Genomic DNA, 15,845 nt, shown 5'->3' on the forward strand with positions numbered 1-15,845 from the left:
ATCCATTCGTACTCCTGTCCTTAATGCATATGTTTTTTCTAACAATGGCCTTTTGAAATATGAGCATGTTGTGTTAGAATATTAATTAAATTATTAAATTTATCATTTTCTATCAGTTTAAGCTTTTGAGTTCAAACCTTGTTTCTGTCATTCACCTTTCGTTTCAATTAAATATTCCACGTATTGGGTCTTACTTATTTAGGGGTAGTTTGAGCTCCTCTGTCATTTCAATTAAATATACTATGTGTTGGGCCTCACTTATTGAGGGATAGTTTGAGCCCATACATGAGAAGGAGTGTATTAGAATATTAATTAAATGATTAAATTCATTCTTAAGCTTTTGGGACAACTAGTGATGGAACACATCCCCTCATCTGTCTTCTTTAATTTAATCAATGAAGGGGTAGGGATTCGCACCATCATGCCCTTTCTATTTTTCTTTTCGAAGAGGGAGGAAAAGAAAGGGATGTTAAATGTAGGTATCAAGAGTCTGTTGTAGTGAACAGACAAGAGAAAAAGAAAAAAATGTGAGTATGATGAAGTGTAATTCCCAATCAGAGAGTAACGCATGTTGCTTCATAATATTATCACCCAATGGGATGGACTGCATTTGTGCTATGGGTGTAGCTAGAAGGTTCCTGGTCTCATCTGATTTATGGGTTGAAATATACTATTCCCATTCTTGGGCTTCAAGAAAGTTCCTCTAGATCACATTACCTTAAGGGCAGATTAGGTCTGTACTATTGGTGCTTTTTATCTAGCTGGCTCTAGGTGGATGGGACAATCTTCTTCTCTTTTCTAAAAGAACTCTTTTCATACGCCAGTTCCTACATCTTAGCTGCATCTACTATGTTTTTGATTCTAGTTGTTTGAAAGCTCCTGGTTGTTAAACCACATTATATATTGAGGACGATTGTCTAAATCTTTGAACTTTAACAAACACGTTCTTTTTTATTTTGGTCCTTTTATGACAGACCGACTTGAAATGAAACTTTGAAATGATTGAAATCTTTCTTTGTGACTTATATTTTACATATTTGCTTTTTGTGTGGAAAGTAACTAGGGAGGATGAGTGCAAAGGTCGACACAACATCTGCTTTTGAGCCTCACAGTACTAAGATGTCTGGATCAAGTACTTCATCTGCACCAACAACTAGTAGCCCAAAGGTCTCTATGTTCGCTACAAAATCTGGATTTGTTATTCCAAAAAACAAATTGTCAGGCTCATTAATTCCCATCATCCGAGGAGGTAAAAAGCTAGGAAGTGGTGATGCAGCTAATGAGGAAAGTACCAAACTGGTGCAGAGGAAAACAAAATGGGGCCCTGATCTGACACAGGATGCTGCTGTCAAAAAGGGAAGAGCCTTAGCTTATCAGGTACAGCGATTCTTTTCAAGTCATGTTTTGTCATCTTTTCTCTGATCTGATTTCTCTTCTTAAAGTCGTTAATCCAAATTTATCAAAATTATTTTAATTTTTGGAAATGTAATTTACCAAAACGAAGTTTTAGGAAACATGATTCATTTAGAAACTTTTCAATTAGATGAGAAAATTTCAGATCTAGGGTAGGTTGGAGGCATTTTGCCCCAGTTTGTGGGGGAATAAATATTGCTCAGCTGGTGGCAATTGAAAATTTCCCTTTTCCTATTGGGTGTTAAAATGTCAGCATCTTCCGTGTGAATGGTTCGCATGGAAGCTTCCCATTCCAGGTGCCACTAAGTGATATTACTGCCTGTGTGGTGGTACAATTTTGAGCAGACACGATTGGATCAAATTACACAACAGCTGAAATTGGGATCTTTGGAGTTTAGGGACCCTCAAGGCTCACCAATAGCAGCCGAGAATCCAGATCCCAGGTCTCCAAGTCCTCAAAGTAATAATAAGGTAGAGTCACTGTTGTCATTGGGCTCCTCAATTATTGCTTGTTGATTTCTAGGGAATTTCATGATTCATCTTGGATATTATAATAAGTTTTAAGCACTAACATTAGATTTTTTGGATGTAGAACTCAGAATTATTGGAACTTGAAAAGCGGGAAGCTATAGGTGTGTTTGACATCATTTCCAGATTGTATCTTCTTTTATCTCTCTCTTTTTTTTTCTTTTTTTTTTTCTTCTTCTTCCCCCTTTTACTTTGTATTTGCATAATTTTTATTTTGTTGATGACATCCAGGAGAAATTTTGAAACTGAATCCAAGTTACAAGGTCCCACCTGATTATAAACCTTTATTGAAAGAGTCAACAGTTCCTATCCCTGTAAGTTTGGTTTCTAACCATTTGTTGCACCTGCTTTTCTATCTCCCATTTTATATGCTGGGATAAAGATTACAAATTCTCATTTGCTTTATCTTGACAATAGCAATGCATTGTGGATATGCAACTATTAGAAAAGAGGGTTTATTCTCAAATTTCTTAAATGATTTTCTAATAATAGAACTGATTAATATACCAAATACAAAATTATAATACTCAATGGTTTCATTCATGTTAAAAAATAATTAAATAAATACTTTTTTTTTTCCTTTTTTAATGATAATATTTTTTGATGAATATAAAAGTTATGTGACAATAGGAGTCAAAAAAATATTTTTTAATGGTAATATTATTACAAGTATGTATTCAAAATAATTTTTATTGGCTCGACTTGTTTGTGAGTGAGAATATTTGGGGCCTTTTGAGAAGGTTGGAATCTCTTGCAATTATTATAGAATGGATTTTTTTTGTTTTTTTTCAAAAGTAAGTGGCCAATCTCAAGCTTGGACAGTGGTGCAAAGCAGCCCCCCACACTAATGTACTTGTTTACGATAAATAAGTGTTGAATAACACCATCAAACTGTCAGTTTCTTGGCTTAATTGTAGTAGGAAACCACTTTAGAGGCCAAGCTCATATCTTTGGCTTGCATTTAATTTTGCTCGAAAACTGTTTAAAAGTCAATCTTGGGAAGTTTTTAAACATGTACCGAAAGAAACCCTTTGAGCTGCAAATGATTGTTTTATACTTGAACCCTTTTATGAGGAAGAGATCTTGCAGGCTTTTTGAGCAAAATATGTTTAAATAAACTGAGATGCTGCATAGTTAGCAGTGGAATCTGGAAGCTGACACTCTGTGTGTGTTTGTAGAAGCTGATACTCTGTGTGTGTGTGTGTGTGATTGTGATTGCTTTGAGGAAGAAAAAAGGTGTATAATTCAAACTTACTGCCTCTTTAATCATGAAATTTATATGTACACAGATGCAACTCTGTTTTATTGCTATTTTATTTTTATGTTATTACCCAGGCAATCAGTTTTACTCTCATATCATCTTGTTCTCAAGATTTCAAGTTTTGTTGACACCAATGATAACTTTTTATTTCCTAATGCTACCATGTGGGGAATATTGCCTCTACAGGTCAAAAAATATCCTGGATTCAATCTTATTAGCCTAATATTTGGGCCTGGAGGTGATAATCAAAAGCGGTTAGAAAAAGTAAGAAGTTTGTTTCATCAATTGTACAACAATGTACTAAGAATTAGTCAGTTTTTATCAATAAATATGGCAATACCTTGTTGTCATCTGCTACATGCATTACAGGAAACTGGAGCCAAAATACGAGTTTATGGTACCAAAGCAGAGACAGGAGAGAAGGTAATTCTTTGGTTAAAGGAAAGAAAGAAGTGACGGTCAGATTTGAACATAGATTTCTCAGAAAAGATCTATCAAGAAATGGTTTCTTAAAGATGTAACAAGATTAAGGCTTAGCGATATTGACTTTTGTTTTTTGCATTCTGACTTGTTCATTTCCAGGGAGAAATTAAATCATCTGATGGAAATGAAATCCAGGGTGCTTATGAAGAGTTATATGTTCAAATATCAGCTGAGACATTTGAGAAAGTTGATGCAGCGGTTTCTGTAATTGAACTGCTAGTCACCTCAGTAGCGGTGAGTTTATTTGTTTTAAAGATTGTAATAAGCTCTGACTCGTGGTTGCTACTATATTCTAAAGCCTTTTGATGATTTCTTATTATTTTGCTGAGTTTTATTATAACATTTAGTAATGCTAACTACCAATTACCTTTTATTTAGGGAAATTTGGATGCGGTTTCTGCAAGCTCTACTTCAGTTTCTGGGGATAGCATGGATGTTCTTACTCAAAGCCAAGTTGCAGCCACCTCCCATATAGATCCTACTACTCTAGTAAATCAGGGAGTACAACAACCTATGGCTGGACCTACACACACTTCTTTACAAGGTCAATTTCAATTCCACAGTCCATGGTTCCCATCAGGCCCATCTCACAGTGTAATGCATGCATCTCCCGGCTTCATCCCCTCTCCAAATTCTTCAGCACCACTTCTCAACAATCCGGTCCATTTATCTTCATCATTTATGAATCCTTCAAACATGCCTTCTTTGTTTGGGCCTCGACCAATTCCAGCAGCTGGACTCAACTCAATTCTCCAAAACCCACATTTTCTGCCTAGACCACAGCCACCTACACAAATTCTACAGCATCCTTACATGGCTCAACCACGTCCTTTAGGACATATTGGCCCATTGAGAAATCCTTCCATGATGGCTTTACAGCCCTCATCAGCTCAGCCTAATTTTTCAGCTCCACCTCCATTTACTGGTAGCCAACCCCCACCAACAAGGCCAGGACCTATCATGGGGTCACTAATGGCTTCACTTCCGCAACCCATGTCTAGTGCTCCACCTGGATCAATGCCTGACCGACCTTGGACCCCTGCTGGGAGCTCTAGTGTATGGTCTGGAGGCCCTGCCAGTGCTAGTGATTCAGCATCTCTAGGTCTGAGCAACATGGGGCACATGGCTCCACATATGGTTCCACCTAACAGGTCTCATCCTCAAAATCCACAACCAGGTGTTGCATCCGTGGCACCTCCTTCAAACATATCAACAGCCAGTTTGGTTTCACCTATGAACTTTTCATCTAGGCCATCCCCTACCCAGCTTTCAGGTGCTGCTGCTAACCGTCCTATTGGAGCTCCGCATTTTGCGTCAAATCCACCGCCTCAAGGGGGGCATCCAGCTGCATTTTCCGCTTCATTACATCAAACATCAGCACCAGCACCTGCACCTAAGTCATCTGTAAACCTTGTATTGGGATCTGCATCAATTCCTTTACATGGATCAGGAGTACCAAATTCTGTTTCTGGAAGTGCACCAAGCTTCACTCCCATAAAACCACCGACAGTGTCAGCTCCAACTTCTGGTGATTTTACTTTTCAACCTCACCGGCCACATAATCTAGTCTCTCAAGCAGTACCCACGTCAAGCAGACAACCTGCTATTCAGAGTTCTCAGCAGGTGCAGCTTCCAGCACTTCAGGTACCATCTTTCCAGTCGGGTGTGCCCAAAATAACTCAACCTGTCAATCAAGTCTTTCAGAGGCCACAGTTCAGCAATCCAGTAGGTCAGCCTCAAGCCCCTGTATCTGCTGCTCCCTATGCCCAAAGCCCGACAGGTGCACACAGACTTCCAGCATTTCCAAATGCAAATGTTGCGCCCAGGACTCCACTCTCACAAATGGCCCCAAGGAGCTTCAGTCCAGCTCCCCAAATGCCGAGTTTGCCCGGTCCTATGGTTCCTAGGTCGGGGAATCCTCTGCAACTTCAACAAAATTACCCAGCACGCACTAGGCCAGAGATCCTATTGGCTCCAAATCAACAATTTGGCAACACTTTCTCCTTTGCTTCTAGTAAGCCGCCTTCTAATTCTGGAGGACAGCAAATTTATGATCCTTTTTCACCCACGTCTGTACCTACCTCCAAGGCAGATGGATAATCCTGCAAGGGTGAGATCCAGACTACGAGAATTTGATGGCCTCAATCGCAATGGAATAGTTTTTGAGTTAGTACTGCATATGTCGGCTAACCATTAGAAGGTTCGGTAGGGCCAAAAGAGGTGTATAAATTTAGTATGTCTATAGAGGTGAGATGTTTCTCTTTGTAATCTGATTATTGATAGCAAAAAACTTTTTCGCAACATTTCTTTTTATTTTTATGTTTTTTGACACTGATTGTATCCGTCTTTCCTTGTCATAGTCCGTCATTGCCCATTTTCTGGTCATGAATTGTGAATGAAGTTTGAATTTGAATTGTTTCAGAACAATACAGCATTGAGATGAACAAGTGTTAGTTCTTGTGTTGGCTTAATTCAGTTCCAAAATGCAGATGCTACTGTTCACGGCTCAAACACTGATATAGAATGCTCAGAATCCAATCTCCACCGTTCATAATGTAGATTCATGTGTTATGAACGTCCCTGCAAAATTTCAGCTCAATCGGACCACAAACGCCCATCGATCGGAGTTGTTGATGAAGACTGGACAGTACGGGTCCGGACCTCCAGAAGCCGGGTCCGGACCCCATTTCCAGAAACTTGATTTTTCAAGCAGGGTCCGGACCTCAATTCCCCGGGTCCGGACCCCAGTTCCCGAAAGTGCATTTTATGAGGCATGTCCGGACCTCAGATCTGCAGGGTCCGGACCTGGCTGACTTATTAGGCTTATTTTCTATTTAAACACGATTTTGCTACATTTAGATGTACGTATTTTGGAGAGCAAAATCAGAGAGCTTAGAGAGAGATATTGTTCTAGCTTATTTGAGAAGGGATTAAATACGTGAAGCCAATCGGAGTTCCGGTGAAAGGAAATCGTATAGAAGAATTGTGCCAGATGTTCTGGAAAGGGCTACTGCGGTAGAAGTCAAGTGGGTCGCTTGTCGTGTACAAGGAAGAGTAAATTGCAAAGGTTTTGTAATTCTTCTTGTATTCCTTATTCTTCTTATAGTGGATTGATTTCCTGGGTTTGGCTGCCCCGGAGAGGTTTTACATTTAGAGAGTTCTCTAAATGGTTTCCTCTTCGTAACCAAATATCTGTGTTCTTGATTTTCATTACATATCTGTATTTGGTTGATTATTGATTGTTAGGTCAGATCTTATTCCGCTTAATATTTGTGAATCACCTAGACATTTGAATAGGTGTCGTTTGGAGTCGTTTTAGAATTTTCAATTGGTATCAGAGCGGGTTCACTCTGTGAAGGATTTATTTCCTGAGTGTGATCCGAGACTCCATATCAAATGTCTCTTACGGTTGCTCCTAATTCTCTTCTCGTCTTTGACGGAACAAATTATACGCTTTGGAAAATTCGTATGAGAGCTTATTTTAAATCCATTAATATTTGGCATATTGTTGAATCTGGATGGACACGTCCAGACAAAGTAATTGCTGAATGGACAACGGAGGAAAAGAATAATGCTACTGCGAATGACAAAGCTATAAATGCTATTTACATCTCTGTTTCAAATGAGGAATTTTCTAGAATTTCTAGATGTGAAATAGCTAAGGAAGCCTGGGAAACTTTAGAAATCACACATGAAGGAACTAAGGTTGTTAGAACTTCAAAAATTCAAATGTTGGTTTCTCAGTTTGAGGAGATTAGAATGCAGGAAGATGAAACTTTTGATGAATTTTATTCAAAGCTTAGTGCCATTAGAAACTCTACCATTAATTTGGGAAAGAAAATGGATGATGCTAAAGTGGTGAAAAAAATCTTAAGATCTTTGCCTGAGAGGTTTATTCCCCAAATTGCTGCTATACAACAGAGCAAGGACTTAGATACTATGAGAGTAGAAGAACTTGTAGGTTCCCTTCAGACCTTTGAGCTAATTCTTCCTAAACACAAGAATACCAAAAATATTGCTCTTAAGGCAAAAAATGTTAAGGTTGACTCTTGTGGTTCATCTGATGAGGATTCTGAAAATGAGGAAGAAATTGCTATGTTTGCTAAGAAGTTTAGGAAATTCTTTAGAGCCAAGAAAGAAAATTTTAGAAATAGCAATTCACAATTTTCTGAGAAATCTAGAAATGAGAATGTTGAGAAAGGAAAGTCATCTAGAGGTATCAAGTGTCACGAATGTGGTGGACATGGGCATATTCGTGTTGACTGTGCTAACTTGAGAAAGTCAAATGGCAAGGCATTTAATGTGACTCAAAGTGATGAGTCAGACAAGGACGATGCTAAACAGGGAGTTAATTACTTAGCACTTGGAGTTAGTTATGAGAGTGAGCATGAGAATAGTGAGTGTAATTCTCAAGACAAACAAGGTGTGTCCTATAATGATTCGGAAGAAGAAGATGATTTGCAAAATGCTTATAATAATCTCTTTGTGGAATACACTAAACTGAAAAAGCTGAATAAGCAGCAATTGAAGAAACTCAATGAGGTTAATCTTGAAAATGATCAACTTTCTGTCACCTTAACTGATTCTCTTGCTACTCATAATACTTTGATGTCTGAAAATCAAATGCTAATTGCCAAAGTGAAATCCTTAGAGAATGAACTGAATGAATCAAATAATCATTTAACAAAATTCTCTAGTGAAAAGCTAAATCAAATGCTACATAATCAGAAACATTCGTTTGATAGAACTGGATTGGGTTTTGATAAATCTGCTATTTTATCTACTAATGTTGCTTCTTCTTCAAAGATGATTTTTGTGAAACCAGTGAACAAAGAAGATAGCTTGGCTGAAAAGAAGGTAATTTCTCCTCAAATTTCCAAAGGTGGAAAAGGTAAGGGAACTCTAACTGATTCCTATATGTCTAGTTCTAAGTCGAGAAGTATGCACATGTTAAGGAACCAACCTTCTCAAAGGTTTATTCCTACGTGTCATAACTGTGGTAAGATTGGACATATTCGTCCTAAGTGTTTTCAGCTTAACAGTCATGAGCCTAAAAGAGAATATTTCCATTCTAGAAATAGTTATGAGAAATTATTCAACATGATGAGAGACGTAGTAACACGGTTAGATGTCTTGGATAAGAGTCACACAGTTGTCCCTGATGTGAAGAAAGTTTGGGTCAAGAAGATTAATACCATTCACCCATTGAGGGGGAGTGGTAATGGACTCACCTAGATTAGGTGGGCACATAGACCATGCCTAGAAATTGAGCATATTGATATTTGTCTATAGCTGTTCTAGGGCATTTTTTTCTTAATTTTTGTTTGCTTTGTTTTTATTTTCTTTGATTATTTTTTATTCTTTTAGATTGTTTTAATTGTTAGATACTCAGTTTCTCATGTCTTGTGCTCAAATGAATATTTTACATATGAGTGGGGTCAATATTTCTGCAATTTACATCTATTGCTCCATATGTTTCTGATATACCTTGTTTTTCTGAAGACTGTTAAAGGAGTAAGAGTCAGTTTTTCTCATGTTCGAAATTGTGCACTTTTTGCCTCCATTAGGTTTAGATTTTTGTTATATGTTTGGAAATTTGGAGAAAACATTTTGTTTGGAAGATAGGCAGTGTAGAATCTTGCCACTTGACCAACTCGTTAGTTGAACCTAGCTCCAAAAAATTCCACCATTTTCCAAAAAAAAAAAAAAGAAAAAAAAGAAAAAAAAAGGGCATAAAATAAGCTCAGATGATTTCATTTTGCTTCTGTCTGTCCCTAAAGAAAGAATCAGTGATCAAATCATTGCGGAAATAGATGATTACTAAAGGACATGGTAAAAGAAAATGATCAGTCTCAGGGGGAGTGTATCGGATGAGGGAATCTAGGTCCTAACATTATAAGGTTTTACTGTGGTTTGAATCAGACTGCTGGTCTTCCTTTACAAAATGTCTGCCTAGATTTACCTTTCATTGATGAAATCTTAGTTAATGGGAGTACTCACACACTACACCATCACATGAGATTTCTGATTATTGCCTACTTGACTGCATTCACAGACCAAGGTTGTGTCATGCATATGGTACATTTACGGTGTAAGTGTAGCTTGTTGATCACTCCGAATTGTTCAGATATTCATACGAGCATGCATGATCTATTGCTTATCTATACAAGTTTTCTTTGGTGTTTTGTTTTTTTTAAAAAAAAAAAAAAGAAAAAAAAAAGAAAAAAAAAAAAGGAAAGCTTTTGGATATTCATTGTGAAATACAATGAGTCATTGATGTGTTATCATGTGTGTTCATTTAACTTTTAAAGGAGGAGAAACATGCTTTGCATTTCCAGTTTCCTGTTGTTAATTGAGTCATACATTGAGGGGGAGTTTTGCTGATGTTTCTTTATAATCACGCATCATTTTTTTTCATGAGTTTTATTTATGTCTTCTTGTTCCACATATGCCTTGATGTATTTTGTGAAGTGTTTCAGGAAACATGAAGACCTTTTGTCATTCTGTGACAAAAAGGGGGAGTAAATATGGGGAGATGATGGGATTGGCTCGACATTTTGGTTTTGTCACTGAATTGCCAAAGGGGGAGTTTGTTAGTTCTTGTGTTGGCTTAATTCAGTTCCAAAATGCAGATGCTACTGTTCACGGCTCAAACACTGATATAGAATGCTCAGAATCCAATCTCCACCGTTCATAATGTAGATTCATGTGTTATGAACGTCCCTGCAAAATTTCAGCTCAATCGGACCACAAACGCCCATCGATCGGAGTTGTTGATGAAGACTGGACAGTACGGGTCCGGACCTCCAGAAGCCGGGTCCGGACCCCATTTCCAGAAACTTGATTTTTCAAGCAGGGTCCGGACCTCAATTCCCCGGGTCCGGACCCCAGTTCCCGAAAGTGCATTTTATGAGGCATGTCCGGACCTCAGATCTGCAGGGTCCGGACCTGGCTGACTTATTAGGCTTATTTTCTATTTAAACACGATTTTGCTACATTTAGATGTACGTATTTTGGAGAGCAAAATCAGAGAGCTTAGAGAGAGATATTGTTCTAGCTTATTTGAGAAGGGATTAAATACGTGAAGCCAATCGGAGTTCCGGTGAAAGGAAATCGTATAGAAGAATTGTGCCAGATGTTCTGGAAAGGGCTACTGCGGTAGAAGTCAAGTGGGTCGCTTGTCGTGTACAAGGAAGAGTAAATTGCAAAGGTTTTGTAATTCTTCTTGTATTCCTTATTCTTCTTATAGTGGATTGATTTCCTGGGTTTGGCTGCCCCGGAGAGGTTTTACATTTAGAGAGTTCTCTAAATGGTTTCCTCTTCGTAACCAAATATCTGTGTTCTTGATTTTCATTACATATCTGTATTTGGTTGATTATTGATTGTTAGGTCAGATCTTATTCCGCTTAATATTTGTGAATCACCTAGACATTTGAATAGGTGTCGTTTGGAGTCGTTTTAGAATTTTCAACAAGCATACTTAATTGGAAAATTTTATTTCTGTTATTTGCCAGACTATCCTGTGCTGTTTTTTTGACTGAAATTGAATATGGACTTGAATAAGAGCAAGACAGTGTTGAAACTTGAAACCAAGTGGGTGCAATGCATTGAATACGAACTTGCGCATTGTTTGTTAATATGTTTTAGTTATGGATTTTGTTTTTGGTTTGAAAAATTGTTCTAATTTGACGTAAAGGTTAATACAGTTTTTGCATTTTGTGTTTTGAATTATTTTTTGTCTCTCACTTGAGAAAAAAAAAAAAAAAAAAAAATCGTTAACAAATACGGCTGATTTTGCTTGTCTATATTAGTGGTTGATATGCTAGGCTTCTTTTTGTTGATTAGCATTGTCGATCCTGTATTGATCTTGGTCTCATGTCTTGTGGTCTATGTCACCTTGCCTTTATTGACTCTCCTATTATTTGGGGTTAATCTCATATTGCAGAGTAAACTGATGGAGCCTTGCAGTTCTCTTTCTTCATTTCTTTTTCTTTTTATCTATTTAAACTTCATAAATTTTGCATTCCCATCGAATACCTTCTCCACCCAGACATGCCATGTTTTTTGCAATTCATTGCGGTAGAAAAATATGTAATACTGCACGGCTGCATCTAGCCACTTCTTTTGGATTTTCCTGAATTTGACAGGACTTAACAAGCTTCTGAGCATATTAGAAAGAACAGCAAGCCAATAACGAACTCGAATCCTTTGCAGAGTAGTTTAAGTAAGAACACGAGTTGCTGAAACTTGAAACCGCTGCCTATGTCCGACTCAAAGCGACAAAAAAAAAAAAAGATTTGAAAGATGAAAATTGAGCCTTGAAGGTAGCCAGTACGGATTCAAGTGTTATTTTTCAAAGAGAAAAGTGCATGATATTTACTATATACAATGTTAACACGGACTACATACAAAGTGAAGTGCCTGTTATCAAAGATGCCTTAAACAGAAGGACCAGATCTGAGCACCCTCTCAAGTTTCTCAGCCTTCGTGTAGTCCTTTTCTGTGAGAGGCCCAGCTGGAAAAGGAGTGATTTCTACAACTAGGTGCGGTGTTGGGAGCTCATCAAACAGAGCCCTCACATTGTTGCAACAAACACTTTCTCCATGAGCAGTCTCCCTCCTAATTTGACAACCCTGCAAATGCAAAATCGAATTTTTGTATCAGAGCCCTATAGCTACCTACCATTGACTAGGAAAACAGAAAAGAAATATAGAACAGGAAGAAAGGTTCTTGGATTCCAGAAAATGTTCAAGAAACTTGCAGTACCTTGTGGGAAGTGGCATCCACAAAGTGATCATCATCTGACAATAGGGATGCAATGGCCTTAAGGAGGCGCCGCCCCTCAGGTTTAGAGGGCACTCTATAGTTCCTTTTAAGTGTACCCTTTGTTGTAGGATGCCATTTGCTTACCAGTTTCCTTCTATCAGCTGCTTCATCCACTGTTCAACACAGCAAGTATTAGGATATAACTAGTTAACATTAAATAGATGATACAGCTTTGAATAGAAACTCTTAAAACACCAGAAAAAAAGAAAAAGAAAAGAAAGAAGTAGAATTTTTATGTCGGCAAAGTGTAGGATCGATCTTCATAAAAATAGATGCATGCATGTAGAACAAGAAAACATCTATGGTTCTCCGTCAACCAAATATATTAATCCATGTTTTATTCACCTATCCTCTTAAAATATGACTGAATACATAAAGCAGTGAAGCATGAGTTCAGAAGGTTCCATAATCAACGCACTTCCTTCTTAACTCCATCACTCATCTCATGGTTGTACTTCCAGAGGATATACGAACAAGATTCTACAGCTAAATACTACTTGGAAGATTCCGACACGTGACAGGAAATCAATAATCTTAAAGATACCATTCTCTGTCATCAGGCACTCAACATAACACACACCGAAATGACAAAACTACCAACTTCACTAAAACAAGAAGCAATGAAAATCATCACCTAAAACATCAAAGGGATTGTATTTCTTTCTACACCTTCCTTCCAGTGTCAGAACACCATAGCTCACTTCTCAGTACCAGTTAGAACAACCAATGAAAAGGTAGAATCCTTAAACATCCCAATCCCTTTTTGCCCATTTTTGTAAACCCTAAACAAAGAACATGCTGAAAAGGCTATAGCAACCTAGTCTAAATATTACAAAAATCAACTAAGTAAAACACTGATCATGAAAATTCTACTCAGTTATCAACTTAAATGCTGCTGTATCTCCCTCAAGGATTAGATGGACCTAAGGCAACTGGAATGGCTGGAACCTCACGCCAGACTTGATAATGATTCTTGTATTTAAGCTTCACAACTATTGAGCAAAAGCATGTTTCGCTTGAGTAACATTATCTAGTATTCCATGACACTCCTTAGCCTGTTAATGACAAGTCAACCGTATAGACATGAAAAGTGTTCCATCGAACAAAGATTCCACATATTAGACCCACGAGACCACCTTTTAGTCAGTCATAGGGTTCACGTAACCATGTTTGCCTCCTTTGAAGTGCAAGTTACACTAAAGTCATGACTTCAATATTCACTAACTAAAAATCATTACTATATCTTCCTCTTCTCCCTAATTGGGTGATTATTTTGTATACTCCATGTGTACTTGGATTGCGCCCCTTTCCACCACCTAATAAGATTGAATTATTTTATATTTATATAAAGGTACTACAGTAATATCTTGACATTTTTATTTCACTGATTATTTTCTACGCAATTTTATAATCAACAAGTACATAAGTATAATTTTCAACCCATTCGATCCATTCCTACAGAAACTATTGAAGAAAAGAATGATTAGTAACAAGAATACTAGACATATCTGCTGTTCTCATTCCACTGAAGTTTGGGAATCATAACTGATTGATGGTACTTTGGTTTTGTTGAAATGACATCTTTTTGAAAGTTTCCATTATTTCTGAAATGCTCCACTTTCGGGGAAGGCTCCATTCCGTAATGGATTTCCACCTCATTTATGAAGCTGTTCAATTAGTGGTCGACATCAACCAGTGTGTACTCACTTAACAATGTTTTACTTTTTCCTCTCCCATAAATGAAGTTGGCCTAAAACCTTGACATGTTACTTTGCAATTCCCAAGTGTATCTTTAGCCACTGATGCCTTTATAGCCATGCATGACCAGACGAACACTGGCTGTTTCAGAAAGAAAATTTATAGCTATAGCTTTTCAAATTTCTCATGGGAACTCATTCCTTATGAACTTTAAAATTTTAACCCAAACAAATCCTAGGCTGAAAGAATTTGACAAAATTTGCTACAATCTCAAAGGCAAAGAAAATTGCTAGATAATATTGTGGTTCAAAATATTTATGTATTATCATTGGAATCCTCGGCCAATTCTATGGGGACTAATGTCATATATTCATAAGAAATTTTCAGAAAACAAAGAATAATCAAGGTAATACTCTCATTAGTTCCCCTGTTAGTTGCTTGGTAAAAAAACGCACGAAAATTTTGATCTTCAATATATCCTCACTCGGGGCTTGAAATAAAAAGAGTTCCTTTTTTTTTTTTTTTTTTTTTAGCCACGCGAATGACAAAAGTTTTGCCAAGTAGGGGAAATTTTTTTCGTTTTTCCCCTCTTGGGATAACAATGAAGCAAATTCAAGCATGAACTTCAACTCACATATGCACTTCCCAGATTTCCCAGCAACCAAACAGAGGATAAGCAAAAAAAATAAAAATAAAAAAATGCTTGTTCATAAATTTAAGCAAACGTTGAGTATCAAAGGAAAGCAAGCACAAATCAAACCCACAAACCTGGTTTCCCTTGTATACTCCCCAACCACTTGGAGAAACCTAAATCACCGGATTCACCTCCACCAGCACCACCACTTTCCAACTCTAAATCAAATAATAACAAAACAAAGTTCAAAGCTTTAATTAAGAGAAATCCAAATCCAATACAAAAAAAAAAAGAAAATGACGATATTGAAGAACCCAGAAAAGAAAACAAACGAACCCCATTATCATATTAATAGAAATAGTAGACCTGAGACAAGTGGGTTAGATGGAGATCCAGCTAAGCCAGCCTTCAAGAGGGCATAGAAGATGCAAAGCCGACCAGCCCATAAAACAGGAGCCTCAAGCAGAGAAGCATGAGTAATGAGTGTGGACTTGTTGATTCTGTTAGTGTGTGATCTTTTACTCAAACAAAGTAATCTTTTGAGGGCTTTGGTGGATTCAGTTTGGAAGTCAGGAAAGAGGGTTTTGGACAGCAAAGTCGGATGGGTTTTGGATTGAAAGGGTGATGTGAAGAAGGTGGTGGTGTGTACAAGAGAGAGAAGCATTTCTTAGCTCACACAGTCACTGGGAATGACAATAGTATCAGTGAGAGAGAGAGAGAGAGAGAGGGGATATACTATAGAGGCTCTAGAGAGAGAGAGAGACTGTTTTTTCTGATATTTTTTTTTTCTTTTCTTTTCTGATTGAGAAAGAGAGACCGTTTAAGCAATAATATCCTATTCCAAATGAGGAACGGTGTCGTTCTCTCCAGGCAAACGGTGCAGCAAGGGTTTTTTCAGTTGATTCTCTATAATTTCTTTGAATCTGTTTTTTTTTTTTTTTTGGCCAAAAGAATTCATTTATCTAGACCATTTATTTTAAATGAATGGTTCAAATCATGATA

At 37.5% G+C, this 15,845-nt stretch overlaps 2 protein-coding genes across 2 annotated transcripts; one reads left to right on the forward strand and one right to left on the reverse strand.

Annotated features, from left to right (window-relative positions):
• The first annotated feature begins 1,061 nt into the window (after positions 1–1,061).
• On the forward strand, positions 1,062–6,100 carry LOC132163899 (RNA-binding KH domain-containing protein). The gene is made up of 8 exons (XM_059574276.2): positions 1,062–1,377; positions 1,759–1,884; positions 2,006–2,045; positions 2,173–2,255; positions 3,389–3,466; positions 3,572–3,625; positions 3,785–3,919; positions 4,064–6,100. The coding sequence occupies exons 1-8, from the start codon at positions 1,069–1,071 to the stop codon at positions 5,783–5,785; spliced, it is 2,547 nt and encodes an 848-aa protein (XP_059430259.2). The 5' UTR covers positions 1,062–1,068; the 3' UTR covers positions 5,786–6,100.
• Positions 6,101–12,010: 5,910 nt separating this feature from the next.
• On the reverse strand, positions 12,011–15,630 carry LOC132163613 (6,7-dimethyl-8-ribityllumazine synthase). The gene is made up of 4 exons (XM_059573965.2): positions 15,210–15,630; positions 14,978–15,061; positions 12,452–12,624; positions 12,011–12,318 (listed from the first exon to the last, which is right to left on the reverse strand). Exons 1-4 carry the CDS (start codon positions 15,505–15,507, stop codon positions 12,124–12,126), a joined length of 750 nt encoding a protein of 249 aa, XP_059429948.1. The 5' UTR covers positions 15,508–15,630; the 3' UTR covers positions 12,011–12,123.
• Positions 15,631–15,845: the final 215 nt, after the last annotated feature.

This window comes from Corylus avellana, chromosome 8 (assembly GCF_965113065.1).
Source record: "Corylus avellana chromosome 8, dhCorAvel1.hap1.2, whole genome shotgun sequence".
Taxonomy (NCBI): Eukaryota; Viridiplantae; Streptophyta; class Magnoliopsida; order Fagales; family Betulaceae; genus Corylus; species Corylus avellana.